The sequence below is a fragment of the Pomacea canaliculata genome, linkage group LG3 (genome assembly GCF_003073045.1).
Source record: "Pomacea canaliculata isolate SZHN2017 linkage group LG3, ASM307304v1, whole genome shotgun sequence".
Classification (NCBI taxonomy): domain Eukaryota; kingdom Metazoa; phylum Mollusca; class Gastropoda; order Architaenioglossa; family Ampullariidae; genus Pomacea; species Pomacea canaliculata.
The window spans coordinates 23,446,491-23,465,210 of NC_037592.1; the positions used below are offsets into that span (position 1 = coordinate 23,446,491).

An 18,720-nucleotide genomic window follows, 5' to 3' on the forward strand; every position below is an offset into this window, starting at 1 on the left:
ACATATTTACATGACGTTTATCTCAATTTTAGAGTCGTCCGCCTGATCTTGACGAAATGAAACAAGAAAGTGTTTGAAAATAGATGACTAAATGATTTAATTTTAAGAGGTGACTTTAATAGTTCGTCAAGATGCATAAACTGTTTGGTGGTGGTAAGGCAAAAGTTCAGACAGCTACTAATTTACAGATTCAGAAGACAAAGCAGATCGAAAGTCTTCGTAAAGTAAGGTAAGAAACTGGCTAAGAAAGAACTTACATGTTTTAGATTCCTTGTTTTATTTTTCCTTTATTGTTATGTGCTCTGTGAGCTGTCAGCACCTCTGTTAGTCACCAAACTAAGCATATTCGTTGTGTTTGTTTTTTATATTAAATTTTGATCTAGAGAAAAGATGATATTTAGTGAGATTTTATTAAAACGATATCTGTTGCTAACAGTACAGACGAACTGTATATAAACCACATAAGGACCATGATAACAGTTTCGTGCCAGATCTGTTTTCCTTTTGTGTTGAAAACAATCTTTCAGATGATATCTCTGAAAATAATGGATGACCAGCCAAGTTATTGAAAATTCCTTTGAAAATCAAGGATGAAATGTATATAATTCTACCACCCAAAGAAGACATTTTATCTATAGGTGAACTAAAACTGCTTATTTAATAATGTTCATTATTCTCAGTTATAACGTGATGGCTCCAAGCAACAAAAATCTAGTATGCAGAGTAAATTGTGACATAACTTGGGTAAAGTCATAATTTCATAGGCTACACTGTACGTGCACTGTAAGTGAGTAAGTGAAGGGGGGGAGGGGAATAAGTGAGCAAGGAAAACAAAAAGTAAGTCATGTGGCGGCTGGCATCACTGAACTTTTTATCGCTTCATTCACTACAAATGGTCATGGGCATTGCCTACCTTCCCCTTTCTGATGATCTGCTTTGTTTAAATGCATTCATTGTCAGGAGACAGGAAATCACCCAGGAGATGCTGGTACTTGGCTGGTTATACTTAAAAAATCTATTTAGCAGAGCAAGTATAGATGGATTCATAAGAGGTTCATCCAAGGGTACAATTATTTTATAATGGCAAGGTAAAGTTCACTACAAGTACTAAGTAATAATTTTTAACGTGAATTAATAACTTCACCCTGTTTGCAAGATGTTATCTTTGAATATTATGATTCACATGTATGCACGAGTGCATATGCTATTCATTTTTTTTCCAGTGCCATTGAAATTTTACGAGATGTAGAGTACAGAGTTGTATGGAGGGTGGGATCTGCAAACTTTACACTGATCATGTAAGTTCTAACTTATCTGTATGGTCATCTTTCATAATTAAAAAAAGGTAGAGATTCTTGGCGTTTTAAAAATAATTTAAATAGAATGCTTGTTTTAATTATTTCCTGTATTTACATATGGATTGTCTTGTCTGAAAATGCACAGCAAGATGCATAATTGCACTAACTCTAAATGAATGTCTGTTTTTAAAATCAGAGGGCTAACATCCCAGTTTCCACAAGAGAAACCAGTTGTCAGTATTTTTCCACCTGTTACACATCCATGGGTGGACCCACAGACATTACGGGTTACTGGATGTCCAGCGCTTAACAATGTGAGTGCATAATCCATACCAAACTGGTCTTTTGAAAGAAAAAATAGATGAGCTTCCAGTTATCCTTGATGATGTTTTGTCATGAAATTCCAAATTTTATGTCAATTTTATTTTTGTCATCACTGCCATAACTACTATTGTCATCATTAGTCATAATTTTTTTTAATTTTATGTGTGATCCCAAGAGTAATCAGTAGATAAGTTGTTACACTTTTCTTTTCTTATAATTTTTTTCTGTTATCTTGGTTGTTAGTTTGATGTTGTGTATCCTCAAGTTTACTACCCTATTCAGCTTTTATATTGCTTGCATTTGTGTAACTTTAATATCATACCCACACACAGGCAGACTTGTGCTTTTAAAATCAGACATGCACTGAAAGAAAGTTACAGATTTTTATTTTGAGCTCTCCCTCTCTCTGGGACACAGTCAAGGTTATATTTCTTTGAAATATCACAAAGACTCAATGTAGGTATATTAATAACATTGCCACCGGTGAACACAGCTTCATGCTGTATAATAAAACTAAATTAAACACAAATACAATAATCAGGAATGTGAAATCAGAAAATTGCACTCTTCTTGTACACAAATTATTTTATAAATTAACACAGCACTTTTTCTTAAGTCTGGTCATGTATATTATCATTCATTTGCTTAGAAGAAAAGTGCATCGAGATAAAAGGGATTTTTGCCCAGTTGATATATATATATCTGTTGATGTCATAAACTTGAATGTCTTTCGTAAAAGACTGTTTACCATTTTTTCCCCTCTTCTTTGATGATACCCATGTAGATTGATATTTTGGAGAAGGGCAAGTCATAGTGAGCAAGCGGTATTTATTATGCAGGTTTGCCTTACTTTAAGAAAAATGTGATGTGTCTTATCAAATTATTTAGATGCATGGCCGATAAGTGAATGAGTAAACTAATCTTGTGAGGTGTGGGTTGGGAAAGTGAGCTATGTATTATCGTCGACTTTCTTCTTTATCCTTTAGCATTGATGTGCATTGCATGTTAATATTATTTATGTTTATGAAGAATATTTTGTAACTAAACCTCTATCTTCTGTATTTCATTTTTCACCAGTTTTCCATGCATTCTGACTTGGGTCAAGTTATACAGACTATTTTAGAAGAGTTCAAGAAAAATCCACCCACTATCATCTCTTCTTAGTAAGTGGTCCATTTCAGATTTGTATTTTATATAAGCTGTCTTTCTAGAAGAGTGTATTACACATATAAATCTATGATCACGTGTAAGATTATAAAAAAAAAAAGTGTCCATCATATGCATTTTTTGCTTTTTATTTTCTTTTTAAACTCCTTCAAAACTTTAATTCTTTATCATCAGTAAAAAAATTTCCATCAGTACTGTAGGCTGTAGTGCAAGCAGATGTGCTACTCTTTAAGACAAATTCCACATCACATTCTGGACTCCTTGTGTTCTTTAGCCCAGTTCAGCAGGGGTCTGGAACATCATCTAGCTATGGTGTGGGAGCCACACCAGGGTACCCACCACCCCCATATATACATCCAGGAATAGACCTTTTTCCTTCTGGACCCCCACCTGTTCCTCCACGGCATCCAACAGCAAGTGCTACAACTCCACAGTCTGACAGTGATAAAGTAAGCAGAGCATTTGTAGGATTTTGGCTCTCTGTTTTGTATGCCTCTAAAGTCCCTAAAGAGTTTGCAGTTTGTGATGTCTGAGGTCAGAAGCTGTCATTTGAGAAATTTTTCCAATCACCATTCATTATCTCTTGTATATATCTCAGTGTGAGAAAGGACAGTGACAATGAAGTGTATTTTTGTAAATTTATTCAGATTTAAATTTTTAAAATCTGTTTTGAATTTTAAAATCTCTCTTCACAAACAGTATTAAAAGCAAACTTTTCCTTAATATTAGGTTGTTCAAGATTTGGATGGCTTTCGAGACTTTGCTATGCCAAATATAATAAAGGCATTTCCACAGCTAAAGGACAAAAAGTAAGTTAAATAGTTTTTATCTTAGTCTTTCTTGAATGTATAACTAGACATTTTCTTGGTAAAACTTTAAGGAAAATAGCTTATTGGTATATTTTGTTTTCATTTAGGTAATGTTTCATAATAATAAAAAAGCATGTGATTTGTATAGCATAATCATGCTCATGAAGGAAAATTCTCTCTGTGCTTAAGACAAGAAGGAGACATAGACAGAACACAAAAGATGGAAAGAGAAACAATTATGCAGACAAATAACAAAAGACAAGCATTGAAGATGTAAAAAGGAATCAGGGAACAAACAAAAGGATTTTAAAACAGATTTTAAATATTAATAATTGTGTACTTATATCTATACATTACAAAAGTGAAGTTATATCAAAAAAGTTTGGTTAGCTGTCATAAAAATACATTAAAGTACTGTAAGTGGAACATTTTTGAATAAAACATTAAATAAAGAAACTACATTTTATGGGGAGATTTTTTAAGCCTACACTTTAGCTGTGGAGCAGAAACTCACTGGTTCAATGTCTGCTCAGGCCTGTGTATGAAAAACTCATTTTCCCTATTCACCTCACCCACCCTTCTCCAGCAGAAGTGTATGGTGGCATGATGAAATACTTATTTACCATACTTACAGACCCTTGGCTATGGGATTTATACCTGTTGACATTTTATGATCCTAGATTTAAGTTAATTATATTAATGTGTCTTTTTATTGGTGTCTAGAATGAGAATGACAGAGTTAAAAAACAAATAGGAATTCACACTTCTCCAATGAATGCTTCCTGAAGGTGAATGTGACACTTGAGCAGCATTCTTGTTTAAAGGTAATGCGCAAAGAGTCCCATAGCCTAATGGCCAGAGGGTCAGCAAACTTCAAGCGATTTCCTTAAAAGGGCACAAATAATGAAGGCAGAGGCCAACCCTCTCTTTCTGCTGCCTTTTACCTTCTTGGATAAATCAAATACGCATCTGCTGGTGGGCAGGGAATGTTGTCCAGTCACAGGTCTGGGCAAGTTTAAACTCAGGATCTTCTGTTTTTAAATGAGTGCACCTAGTTGTTTTCCCCAATTTTAGTTAAGTGCCTAAATAAAGTTATATTTTTCAGATGCCATTTTGTACTTTATGTTTAGTGAGTCAGAAACCCTATTACATAAGTGAGCTATTCAAGGTCACTTTCCAAACCCAGAGAAATTATTGAATCCCCCAATTTTTTTGTTTAATGTACCCTTTTGTTGAAAACTGAACTATAAATAGGTCAAGTATTGATTAAAACTAGATGAAAAGTAGATGAATATAATGAAGTGTGTACACATAGTTCAAATAATTATTTGAAGAGGTCTGTATCATTATTATTTCAGTTTCGTGGTATTTCTTATACAGTGGAGCCTTGATTATCTGGTCTTTTATTAACCATGCATTCGATTATCTTGTATCATCTTATATATATAAAATTGAAAAAAGCTAGACATCACAAGACCGCCAACATTTCATCCCCAAGAATTCTGAATACAGGAATATACACTAGATGTGTCACAGCTTAAGTTTTTTTATTGAGCAGGAAGCAGATTCAAATTTTACTGACATCCTAACACTTCACAAACTCTGATTTTTTTTCAAGAAAGCTTTATAAACAATTACAAGAAAGATAAAAATTTCACTGTACAACACCTATTCTAGCACTTACAAATTTTTAGAATTATTTTCAATTATCCATGATTTTTTATTATCCGGATGACAGGTGCTGGTCAATAAACTGGATAATTGAGATTCCACTGTATTTGTATACACATAGATGGGTTAGTGTGATATGTTTTAAGTGTTTCTATGAATATGCTTATTTCCAGACTCTTTGAACTCCAGGAACTTATGGAAAATGATGAACAGCTGCTAGAGATGTTGCAAGGTCTTCCTGAGCTGATTAATTTTGCTGAGAAGCGTGAAGAACTTTCTGAAAGATGTGTCCTCCTTGCTCGTGAGTTAACTGCTTTTGTCTATCAAGCATCTCTTCTAGACATCATGAGTTGTCTTCATTCATTTTTTTCATCGCTTATCTGATACCAGTTGACAAATGGTTATGTTGGTCTGGGGAGGGATAGACAGCAGCTGACAAGGCTTACCTCTTAGGCCTGTCTTGAGCAGTGGGGAGCAGGTCGTATGAAACAGCCAGTCCATTCCTTCATGTTTGCGAGCCAGTTTTTCCTTTGTCTAACTTGGCGTCAACAGCCCTTCAAGGTACCCTGAAGGATGGTCTTAGTGTTGTGTCAGTTTACAAAGCCAGACCAAACCAGCTTTCATGGCTTCATTGTTGTGAGAAGGGGTTCCTGGTTGCCCACTAGGGTGGTGACTGAGCTTTGCACAAAGGTATTGGTTTTGTGTTCTGTGATTCAGAACAGCCTCATTCAGCCCTTGGTCTCCAATGCCTGTATTCTCTTCTCCGTTTTAGCAAGTGAAATTTATGTCTCACACTCATACATCGGGACTGAACTACAAAGAACTTGTACAGTCTGTACTTGGTAGTAAATCTGATGGTGTTGCTGCACCATATCCTGGTATGGCCGTTGCTGCTGTTGCTGCTGTGATCTTGATACAAACATTTGTCATAGAGCTACTATCTTTGGAAAAGGTGGCTTCTAGTACTTAAAAATGTATACCTAATTGAGCTCTTCTCTGCTCATGTAAATCTCTGATTTGCCATTGCCTTTAACCATGATTTTGATCTGTCAGTACTGGACTGTCTGTCAATTTGCTGGTAAGGTCTTTAAGTTCACCGGTGGTGCCTACCAAAGTGTAGGCTGCAGGTGGGTCGAAATCACTTCCTTCGGCTCATCCTCCTCCTCGCTGCTAATCTCTTGCAGAAGCTATGTTTATTGCATCACCTGTAGCTCCTTCAACCCCTCAGTTCAGAGTTCTTCCCCATGTTCCTCGATGAGCTCGTTCACATCATCCTCGTCTACCTCCAGACTCATCGTCTTTCTGAGGGACATAATCACCTTGGTCTTGTTCTTGGTATTTGTCTCAGGTTCAAATCCTTCAAAGTCCCTCTTTGCAACAGCAGCAGGCCATAACTTATCCCATGCCAAGTTGAAGGTTCTTCTTGTTACCTCCTGCCATGCCAAATCTATAACATGTAAACAGATCACAATGTTGTAATGGTCTCTCCAAAATTCTCGAAGGGTAAGATTTGTATTCTTGATCATCTCAAAGCAGCAGAGGAACAAGTGCTTTGTATAAAACTTTTTAAAGTTAGAAATGACTTGCTGGTCCATAGGTTACAGGATTGAAGTAGTGTTGGGTGGAGGGTAGAGGACTTTGACGAATTTGAACTCAAAGAGAATGTCATCTTCAAGGCCAGGTGGGTAGGCTGGAGCGTTATCAAGGATCACAACGCTTTTAATGGGAAATCATTCTCCAGAAGATATTTTTTTCACAGCAGGACCGAAGATGAGATCTACCCAGTGGACAAAGAACAGGCGTGTAATCCATGCCCTTTCATTGGCACACCACATAACCTGCAGTTTTCTTTAAGAATGTTGTGAATCTTAAAGGCTCAATAATTTTCAGAATGATAAACTAGCAGTGGCTTCATTTTACAATCACTGCTAGCATTTGCACGCAAAGCAAGGGTCGGGCGGATCTTCATGGGCTTATGGCATGGCATCTTCTTCTCTTGCGGAGATTAAAGTCCTCTGGGGCATTATTTTCTAAAACAATCCCGCTTCGGCGCAGTTGAACACTTGTTGGGGATGTAGCCTTCGCTCGCCATAAGTGCAGCGAAACGTGCGATAAAACTGCGTAATGGATGCAAAAACGAGCACAGTGCATGAGATATGACTTAACTCTGTGGGTAACACACGAGAAAGAACAAGACGATGCCATGATGCTGCGATCTGAGAGCCTGACACGGTAACTTCCTGAATTAAGGGTCGGCTTCCCAAATGGCCGCAGGCTTGTATCTCAAATTCAACTCGGATCTCAAACAGAAAATTGGCCCCATTCGCAGCTTGAATCTCAAGAAACTCGTATGATGAGCAGCTCGTATCTCGAGGTATCACTGTACTGTAGTCATTGAACTCCTTTGATGATGAATGGGGCCCTCTTTGATGCTGAAGTTTTGCAAAATTGCCAACCCCTTGTGTTAGACCCTGTACAGTACCATCATAAAATCTATAAAGTCATGGAAGAGTCTGGTGGTGTAGATATTTTTCCATCAGAATTTGATGATTGGAGATCTGTGCTCCTTTGTGATCTAGAGGCAGCCTGGTTTTTTTTTTTCTGCTAGCAATTCTCCTACAGTGGTGTTGATAGGATTCTAAATTACTTTCAGCATGAGATTGCTTGGATGGATGATCAGACTTATGGTTCTGTAGTTTTTACACTGCTTACTGTTTCCTTTCTTTTGCAAGGACATGTGACTGCATCCATTCACTATCCCAGGGGTGCCCAACCTCCTGCCTGCGAAGGTGCCTCATCCGGCCCGCTCATTTTAACCAGACACAACATAATTTCATTTTTAACGTCATGATTCTGGCAAAACCGCCATGTTCTGGCCTGTGAGATTTTAGATCATGTCCAGTGGGGCCTTCGGGTGAGAAAAGGTTGGGCACCACTCCACTACCCTATCATGAGTAGTGAAAGCTATTCAAAGTTATTAATTTGTACATTTTTTTTTAAACTATTGCTATAATTCTTTAGGTTTGGCTGTATAAAAATGTTTTATGTTATGTCTAACTTTTTTAACTAATTCTTGATGTTTTAGCAATGTATTAATGTAGTACTTGCTTTTATTTAATTCTGAATAAGAAGAATGTGGTAGGAAATCTTTGCAGAAATAATATTTCTTTATATGGTATTATTTTTCTGTTGCAGGAACTAACTTGTCTGATAAACCCAAAATAGAGGAAATTAAGAATGAAATCATTGAGAAGGTTTGTGTAATTATTTTGCATGTCAGATTCATAGCAAGAGACAAGGAACATACCATTGCTCACTTATTCCTCTTCGTACCTAGGTGGTACATAAGGCATCCGCTAGAGATGTTCATTTTTGTCTTTCAGAAGCAGAACCAGTTTCTGATCCTTTAGTTCTTTCTCTTCTGATCTTCACAAAGCTACTTTTGGCTGAGCACATTTCCTATTGCCACATATCATTAATAATGAGCTATTTCACATATATTTAGTCAATCTCTAAGGTTTGCTTGTAAAATGTTGGATTGTTTCTATATTTGGGATATGTGTTGTGATATTTTTCTGTTTGACAGATGGCAGAGCTAGATGGGATGAAGCAGGCATTTGAAGCTAGTTGTGAACAGCACCTGGCATTGTCAGAACAATTTCGACCCTCCAACATCCAAACTAACCTCAAGGTTGCCATTCTGCAAGCAGAGGAAGAATCTGAAAATATAGTTGATGATTTTCTCAACAGTAAGTTTAAAGGATGCATGGCTAAGATCTTCTCACTATTTTCTTGGCATTGAAGAGCATTGTAATCTGCTTGTATTGAAATGACTTAATATTGCAGTATTACATAGTTAATGGAAATGAAAATGAGATCATAAACTTAGTTTCGTCAGTAGAAGGCTTTCCTTTGTTGTGCTATAAGAAAATATCTTTTAAAAGATTTTGCAACTGATGGGATTATGGTCATTTCCTTGTTATATGTAAGTGCTGTCTTGGCTTTTTCCAGGAAAGATGGATGTTGAAGATTTCACCCAGAAGTTTATAGAGAAAAGAAAAGTGAGTCCAAAATATTTTGTCAGAACAAATTTGCTTAAATAGCATATTAAACAGTTGAAGGGATTAACACATCAAATATCATTATTGTACAGCTGGTGGATTTTTTCCATGTTATATAAGAGAACTTGATTTGACAGAGTGTTGTCACCAATCTAAAATGCTCTTGGGATAAAAGGTGATAGCTAATGACCTCAATTGCCAGGGCTGCTAAAACAGTGTTAGTGTCATCATTTGAGGGCTTTCTGATGTACATTTAAGATGTGATACCTCAATGAGCTATGCTGTTTGTGACTTTTTTTTTATTATGGACTTTTTCCAGAGCAAGTGGGCTAATAAATAAATCCTTTTTTCAGCTATGCCATATCAGGAAAGCAAAGGAAGAAAAGCTCTCTCATATTATTTTGTCACAAGGGGACCTGTTTTGACAACCATTGGCATCCTTTGGGAATTTAAATTATTGCTTCTTTTTGAAGTGCTTTGGTGGGCAAAGAACTGAATTTCAGAAATTCCAGCTGCAGAGTAAATGTTGACTGCATTTATGAATATGTGTGTTTTGTTGGACACAGAAGTGAGCATATGAAACTCTGAGCACAGAGGAAATGTTGTAGATATGTATAGGAATATAAGAAGCTGTGTATGTGCAGTAAGGATATATTGTAGCTTATGTAAGTTCATGTGTCCAGTGCATATGTTAAGTGAATGCTGTGTCAGTTGATTATCATGAAATTTCAAACAGTTTTTAAAAAAGAACAAATATGCAATTTATTTGGTGAGATGAATATATATAGGTGTACAATTACATACATGATTAAAAATGTACACCTACTTCTCCAAAGCATTTTCTTTATAGGAACTTTTTTGCATGCAGTTTCTGGCTACCAGCAATTGATTTCTTGTAGAAAGACCTTACGGAATAGAAAACAGCATTTATGGGCTATGAGTAAGGTCTCATATCCTTGATGCATTCATCATATAACTTTTGGTCACTTAAAAATCACATCATATTACATTATTTTGAGTCATATGCTGCAGTAGTGTGCAGTCATGCAACCTTTGCACATGATGTTATGAAGTGCATATTTTATGAACTATAGGAACTATCTTTGCTAAATACCAGGATGCTTACAAATGGCAGATGTTAAGCATGACTGTGACAACTGTAAGACCAGTAGTGACTGTTGAGTGTTGGTTAGTGATAAATACATGTTTTAGCACTGTACATTATGCCACATTTTCTTTGTTGGAATGATAGTTGAAGCTTGCATGAATTCCAGTGGCATATGAAATTTATCACATAAAGTGTGCAAGTGAAATGCTAATGTTGCTTGAGATTGGTTTTGTTCTTTCTGACTTTTTTAGTGTCTATTCTTTTCTTTTTTGTTGAAGCAGCAGAGTAGATTTTTGTTGGGTTGTTTACCACAGGATTTTTGCTTTACTGTTTTAATTTTTGAATGACAGCTTTATATATTTATTTTTTTAAACCAGTGATCACAAGTGATCACTAGCTGAAATCCTGTTTCAGATCTCTTATCTTTTTCACAGTTGTAGCCAAAAGTTGACTCTTTGAGCAAGTTAAAAAGGAATGACAGATGATTTATTCTGTATATGAGAAAAATGTGTATTTAAAGATATGTATATAAGAATTCTGTGTAAAATTGTGAAAAAAATAGGTTGTTTCTCTGTATGTGTGACAATGTTTACACTATGAAATGTGTTAATTTGTGCATGCATATTGGCTACATTATGTGTGTGCATGCATGTCTGTGTGCTAAAATGATGTGAATTGTAAAAGGATTTTCATCTTTTCATACACATGAAGCTCAAATTGTAAACTGTACCAATGTCCTTTCTTTATTGGTTTGCATTCTGCTGTGGATTTTATTTTGCATTTGACTGTCTTGATTTAAATTAGTCTCTTGCATTGGTTGTAATCTTCCTTTTTTTGTGCCACAATTTATTTTAGAGAATCCCTCAAAGACAGTGTGTTGACAAACATAGAGGCTTTAATATTAACGGTTATTTTTGTGTAATGGTCTAGTCTCAAAGTGTCAGAAATCCGCCTGTCTAAATTTTGGATAAAATGATTGGCTTTTTCTGGTAATTAGGCATTTTGTTGGGGTTTTGTTTTTCTTTTTTGGTAAGAAGTTTTTTTGTTTTTTCGTTTTTTGTAGGGGGAAAGAGTTGAAGAGGGTAAGATTTAACCTTACAGGTAGAAGTGAAAGAGGAAGTTAGGATCTTCACCAGCATCAGCAAAAAATTTTTGTTTTAGGCTGGCTTGTTACCAAGAAAAGATAGTATGTCTGAGATGGAGAGAGATGTTAGTGAGGAGCTTATTTTATTTTGGTTTTCTATTGGGTTGATCTTCATAGGTACTTCGTAGACACCTGTAATAATGACTGGGCTTATTTTGTGTAACCTCATTTTAAAAGCTAGTAGGATGCAATAATGAGTGATCTGTTATAGGACATAGAGATGGCTCACGTAGTGAGAATGCTTAAGAATCCCCCAACATATCTTGTTCTTTGATACACTTTCTGGTTGTGAATCTGTTGCTCTTTGGTTGAAATAAAGCCATGGTCTTGATTCTAGCCTAACATTTATGGTTGGCTTCTGGTTGTGAATTTGCTGCCCCTTATAGGTTGAGTCTTGGGTCTTGTTTCTAGTAAAGCATTTTTAGATTTGACAGTGATGAATAAGTAGCATCCATAGAGCTGTCCAGATCAAGAGCTTTTGACATAAATAAGTAAAACTGATATGTATGTATCAGTGCTGACATTGCTTCATGAGTAGAGACAATCAACAAATATAACGATGCAAATAATGATAATGTGATTGGATCCAGTATTGTAGCATGGTATAATTTCTTGTTTCAACTTGTAGATTATTCTTTTACAAAATTAATTATCTTATTCGTTTTTGGACTTGGGTAAAAAGCTCACTGGGTACAGGGTACCTGACAAACGTATTATGTTGCATGGATTTTAAATGTTAAAGAATGTTTATATTTTCTATTTTGCAAATGACCTCAGATGAGCTTTGCTCAGGATTTCCCTCAGCAGATGCAATACCAATCCCAAAATATTGAGTTTTATTTTTGTTTTCATTTGTTTTTTATCAATACTTTCTGAACATGCATGAATGTTTTATACATTGCTAAAATTTTGCATCCTAACAGCTTTCATAATATGAAAATGAGAGAATCAATTTTGTTTAAGCATCATGGTTTAGAATAGTCGATACAATATTATAATCAGATATTTCAGTACACACTTTACCGTGTGCTTTTGAAATAGTTTTCTTAAAAGATCTGCAAACATTTAAGAGTTGGAACAGTTCTTACTAGCAGTGGGGTGGATGTTATTTCAGGTCTAGATGATGAAAACTATCTTAACCTAATCAGCGGAGGCAGTGATAGATATTATGCTTATTAAAACTTTTTTACTTTTGCATGTTGAAGACATGTAAGGCACCATGATGACTACTCTCATCAATGATGAAGGTAGTTACCATAAAAAATAATGCAAGCTCCCAAGTTAAAATATAGCTTTCTTCCACAGTTACCTCCAATAAATCCTTTTAACATTTTTAATTAATTGATGTATTAAATAATTATGGATAACTGGTAGTGAATCAAAATTTAAAAAATCAGACTAGTTATAAGAGTTGGCTAGAATCATACATCCATAGACCACTGTGCAACCAAAAAAAAATCCAGATTTGGTTGATGACTGTTTCCTTACTGCACAGTTGGTAGTACATTCTTTTCTTATAAATTTCCAACACAGAAACATTAGTTCTTTACTTTACATATTTTTAAGATGGGAAGAATTTATTGCAAAGGTTTTAGGAATATAGTTGGTGGAAGGGCTTCTTATAATTTTTACTTGTGGGCAGATGCCATTTCTTAAGGCAGATGATCATTTTTATTTGCAGTGCTAGCAGGCAACCCATAGGCTAAGCTTTTTTTCTTGAAAATTAATTCACTTAATTTTAATATTGACTTGAATCTCCACATAATAGCTTGAATTAGATTGTTTTGTTCTGTTGTAATTGTATTTTACTTTTCTTTTTGTACTTGCTTCAGTAAGTGCAGAAAAGACAGTTTTGTGTTTTGGGTCACCATACAAGTGAGGGTGACAAGCTAGATCTCAGTGTTACTGTTATTAGAACTTTTGAATTACAATGTTAATCTTAATTATAATAATTGTCAGAGAAATTAAAAAAAACTTTCATTGAAATCCCCGAAAACCAGCTGCTCAAACCTGTATTTATCTGTATTTTTTCCTGATTTTCGTTTCCTACTGTGTACATTTGTATCAGGCAAGCAAGCAAATGTCTAATGCTATGTGGAGTTCATGGGAAAAATTGTTGTCCTTAATTGTCTAAGTAAATGATTTTTGTTTAAAAAAATATATATATATATGAAAGGAAATTACAATATTTGAAAAACTCATTTCTGCAGAAAGAAGATTATATATGTAGGCACAGACTGAAAAAACGGGAAAGTCAGAGTGTTAAAATACATCATTGTTAATCTACCATCATTTATATGCAGTTAGACACATTATTACATTCAGGTTATAATTGCATGGCTGCTCTCTTTCTCATTTTTTTTAAAGAGTTTAATTTACTGTTTATTATTATATTACGTAATGACGCATGTCATCGAAAATTGTTTTATAAGGAGGAAGAGATGTGCCATAGCATGATAGCTTAATTTTTATAGTGTGTACATCCAGATTTATGATAGAATTACCGGCATAAATTAGTTCCAATGTTCTGGGTGAAAGCTTCAGATGAAGAATAAATAAAAAGTTGGTGCTTGCTAACTTGCTCACCTAGTCAATGTCTCCCTGCAAGGTAGACATTTGTTTTATAGTTAACATAAAAGATTATTTTAGCATGCTAAATGCTTAAGTTCCTGACGATCAGATGAATTTGTGATAACTTTCTTTCATTCCTAATATGTGCAAGATTTTGGTGCATAATTCAGACATTAAATTGGTTGAGATACTTCTGGTGTTATTTTTGTTAAGAAAGATTTTCTTTCAAGAGTACATAGTATGTATAATTTTAAATATTTAATGCAATAATAATTATTATTTTGTACGTTTTCAGAGTACAATCACTCTTTCAACCAGTACTGTTCAATTTTCCTCATTAAAATTTAATTAAAAAAAGTTTTAGGGAGAATACAGTTGCTGTTAATGGAGAAAATACACCACTTTCAACTCATAAATTAAAGCACACAGAGATTTTCAGCTTTTAATTCATGTCATATCTACTTCTTGAGCATCTTTTTATTCATTTTGAGTTTTTTCCCACCAGTACTGACACTGATGTTAAACTTTAATATTATCTGAAAAAATTGCATATTTCATTTGCTTGAGATGATAATAAATGTAGATCTGTATCTCTACCACAAGATACCCTGAGCACTAGTCAAGTATATGAACAATAAGAATGGTAGAAATTGTACAATAAATTAAAAAAAATGAAAGCTACAGATGATATGGAACAATAGCCAGATTGAAATGTGTGGCAAGGAACATGTTTCTTGATCAAGTGTGTTTTAACTGTACTTTTCAAAGACTATTGTCTGCTGATAGCATATCCCATAAAGCATGGGTGGTGAACCTTTTTCCCTCCAAGGGCCAGTTTGATATTTATATATTCACAGACCGTACAAAATTATCTACTTGCAATGTAAACAATTTCAGCCTGCCAAGCACTGCTGTCCTCTGAGTCACTGCAATCCACCTTTTTGTAATTGGGTGCACGAAAACTATGCTCTGCCACTATGAAAAGCATCATGAAGCAACTGTTTGGAGTCAGTAAAATACATGCTTATAATTTAAAAGTTCCAATAGGAAATAGAGTGTATAATAACAAAATGCAGAATTTGCTATGTGTGTTTGTGCAGTGAAAGCACATTAATAATAATAATCATGGTTATTTAGTACACACCTCCTCCTGATGGGGAGTTCATGGCATTTACAAATTTTCTACACACATACTATGCATCCAGACTTGCTTCCACATGCACCGATACATTCATGAACTCAAATGAATTATTACCAGCTGAAGATATTTCATTTGCTCATCATTTGGAAATCCATGAAAGAATAATGTTGAACTCTTGCAGGCCTAAACTGTACACTAAGGTGCACAGCAATGTTAATCATTTATTATTATCTTTATTGAATGAGCCAACGTGGTCGTATGCATATAAACAGCCAGCATCAAACTGAAAGTGGTCTACCCTCAGCCTGGGGTAAAGGTCACATGAATGTGTAAGTCTCTAAAATCATCCATATAGGCCGTAGGCAACCGATGAGAAGAATACGTGTCTGTCCTGTCATGCATTTGTATGTGTTCTGTCTATCCCAAACTATCATGGACATTCCTTGCTAGCCCTCAAAATTTGTTAAGTTATTCGCTTAATATGCATTTATGTTGCTATGAAAAAAAGCTTATAGATTTACTGAAATCTGCGATCGCCTTGGCAGGCTGGATCAAATGATGCTTCCCACACCTGCCATAAGGAAAGGAGTTCGATCAAGTTGATGCTAAGAAGCAAATAAGCATTCACAACAGATTTTTTGCCCTGAATCTGGGAATGTAAAGGAGGTGAGTATCAGCAAAAGTACAAAGATGGCTTTTTGTAGTGTAATGAGTTAGGAGGTCTGGGAGGTACCTCTTTGCCTCCAAAGAGCCAACTTTGCAAGTTGACTCCAAGTTTTTATTCTATACAAGCCTGAACAGGAACCCAGTGAAAAATACAGAGGAGTTTTGCAGGATCTTGTTTGTGTACTTGAAGCATGGGTTCTGCATAGTTTTGTAGTAGTTGGAGCTACAGAAGACAGCTGGATAAGAGAGCATTACAACATCAAGTTGAGATAAAGACAGACAAGGATTTGGGCTGATACTGTAACATTGTGTAGTGCAAAATATGCAGTTCTGCAAACTCATTTCAAACTGTATCAGATATCACAGCGAAATCAAGGTTCTTAGCTCAAGAAAAAAATGGAAGGTCTATCAAACCCACTCAGATGTAGGCATTTAGTAAGGTGGCATAACTCACTTTTCACAAATCTGTGGAACTTCTGTCTTTTCACTGTAGATATACAATTCTAAATTCTGTAATGTGGTATACACCATCTGAGACAGAAGTTTAGAGTTGTTGTCAATAAAGGATTCACTGCAGACAGCATAAGAATGAACCAGTGCATAAAGACAGCCTTTGTGTAAAAATGTAAAACATTAATACCAATCATGACAGACCAGAGGTCAAAATCACAACTGCTGAGGGATGTCTATCAATTAGTATGACCTGGGTCCTAATAAAACCATGCTAAAGCAGAGCCTGAAATGCCATAAAAAGACCCTGAAAAGCCACAAGTGATCGAGGTGGCAAAGCAAGACTGAATGATCAATCGTGACAAAGGCTGCTGACTGGTCTAACAAGCTGCAGGTATCAACATGTGCCCCTTATCCAGCGAACCCAAAATGTCATGACCTTCAGCAACCCTTTCTCTGTGCCATGAAAAGATGGTAAGCAGACTGAGGCTGTGGGATGAGATTGTTAGATCCAAGAAAAAATAGACAACAGACATAAGATTGAACCTGTTCAATGCAGGAAATTAGACAAGTGTCAAGCTGCAACAAGGAGTCATGACAAGCACTTCGTACAGTCTGGTGTTTAACAGAAAACAGCAGGAACTGAGATGAAAACATCAAACTTCCTGAAAGGATGTCTTTTTTGATGACCGGCACAATAGTGGCTAAGGTGCTTTTGTGTAACTGGGTGAGAATTCATTAATGACAACAATAAAGGTAGAAGCATAACAGTGTCTCAGCAATTTATATACAAAAGATAAAGATAAAGAGATGATTCAAAAGGGCCAATTGTACTTTGCTGTAGACATATCACCAATCACCATTAGTCATCAAAACCCAAGGAAAGTAAAAACTAGTTCAGTCAGTAGAAAGATGCAGATATGAAGAAAAACTACAAACCAAAACACTGAAGAAACATTGATCAGAAAAAGTACTCGCCAAACAAAAAATGACAGCAATTAAACAGTGCCAATAGCAAATCAGCAAAATTTCATGGATAAACACAAACAAGATGCTAGGATGAAGATCGTTACAAAATCATCAGAACAACACAGAATGCAAGCATTTGTTTCAACACAAAACACAGTTTATAAATAAATCTGGCAAAATGGATCTACACTGCTCAAGAACGGAAAACAATCAGCACAGAACAATATTATTCAGCTTTTCAAGCAGTGCATTATTTTCATCCATTCCTCAGCACAATGGTAAAAATGCATAGAGAAAACACTTTTATGAGTATAAACAAGGTATCAGTAGTAACTTTCAAGTCAACTTATCTAAAAAGGATTATCACAGTTCACATTTTGTCAACATGAAAAATTACATATACTGATATGATTTGGGAGAGGTACAGTAATGGATCCACACGAAGATCATATTTTTGCATGACAACAATAATATGCAATGGAATACTGAAATTTATAATACCTCTGACCAATCTGCAATATCCTTAGAATATGGACTCACAGAAGGGCAATTTTAGAAAATAACCTTAACCTAGACGACATATACTGATATGATTTGGGAGAGGTACAGTAATGGATCCACACGAAGATCATATTTTTGCATGACAACAATAATATGCAATGGAATACTGAAATTTATAATACCTCTGACCAATCTGCGAAATCCTTAGAATATGGACTCACAGAAGGGCAATTTTAGAAAATAACCTTAACCTATTAACAAACCAGCAGATTCCACAGTGCAAGATTGTTCACAGGCACATTTTGTGCTGAAATGTTTATAGACACACATACTCCCAGTAAGAAGTATATATAATAAAAGCATTGCTCAATATTAGAAAAACAAACTCAAAGTCACTGCAAACAAATGAGAATACTTTGCATAGGATACTTCCCCAAAACCACTTATTTCACGCCCCTGCACCACAAACCCAGTTCATAAACTTAGGACACACAAACACATATTAACTGTGGTCTTGTTTTCCCACTTACCTCCTTGAAACCAAGCTATATCTGGTTTAATAGTCTCACTATTATGATACATCATAAACAAAAGACTACCAATCGCACCCACTAAATACCAAAGATTACTTGCTTTATCTGTGGCTGCATCTGGAATGTAAACAAAATATAGAGATGTGGAATTCCAGTTTTAGGGTTCTTGCACTTGATCAATGTAAAAATTGAAAGGTTCTTCTTTGTTGACCTTCAGCTGTGGTGGGGTGGGTTGAGGAGTTTCTTGCAGGTCATAACAGTGAAGCATCTGGTATTCACTAGGGCCTGTCCACTCCACTTCACTTTT

General features: G+C 35.4%; 2 protein-coding genes across 2 annotated transcripts in view; one reads left to right on the forward strand and one right to left on the reverse strand.

Moving 5' to 3' along the window:
- The first annotated feature begins 21 nt into the window (after positions 1-21).
- LOC112559285 (vacuolar protein sorting-associated protein 37A-like) lies at positions 22-14,343 on the forward strand. The gene is made up of 11 exons (XM_025230397.1): positions 22-229; positions 1,224-1,298; positions 1,495-1,612; positions 2,700-2,785; positions 3,064-3,238; positions 3,519-3,598; positions 5,443-5,570; positions 8,465-8,523; positions 8,856-9,018; positions 9,281-9,330; positions 9,684-14,343. The coding sequence occupies exons 1-11, from the start codon at positions 132-134 to the stop codon at positions 9,753-9,755; spliced, it is 1,104 nt and encodes a 367-aa protein (XP_025086182.1). The 5' UTR covers positions 22-131; the 3' UTR covers positions 9,756-14,343.
- Positions 14,344-14,581: 238 nt separating this feature from the next.
- Positions 14,582-18,720, reverse strand: part of LOC112559284 (WD repeat-containing protein on Y chromosome-like) — a 29,663-nt gene continuing 25,524 nt past the window's right edge. The window contains 1 exon segment of the mRNA XM_025230396.1: positions 14,582-18,719. Within this exon segment, the coding sequence (XP_025086181.1) occupies positions 18,571-18,719 (149 nt within the window). The 3' untranslated portion in view covers positions 14,582-18,570.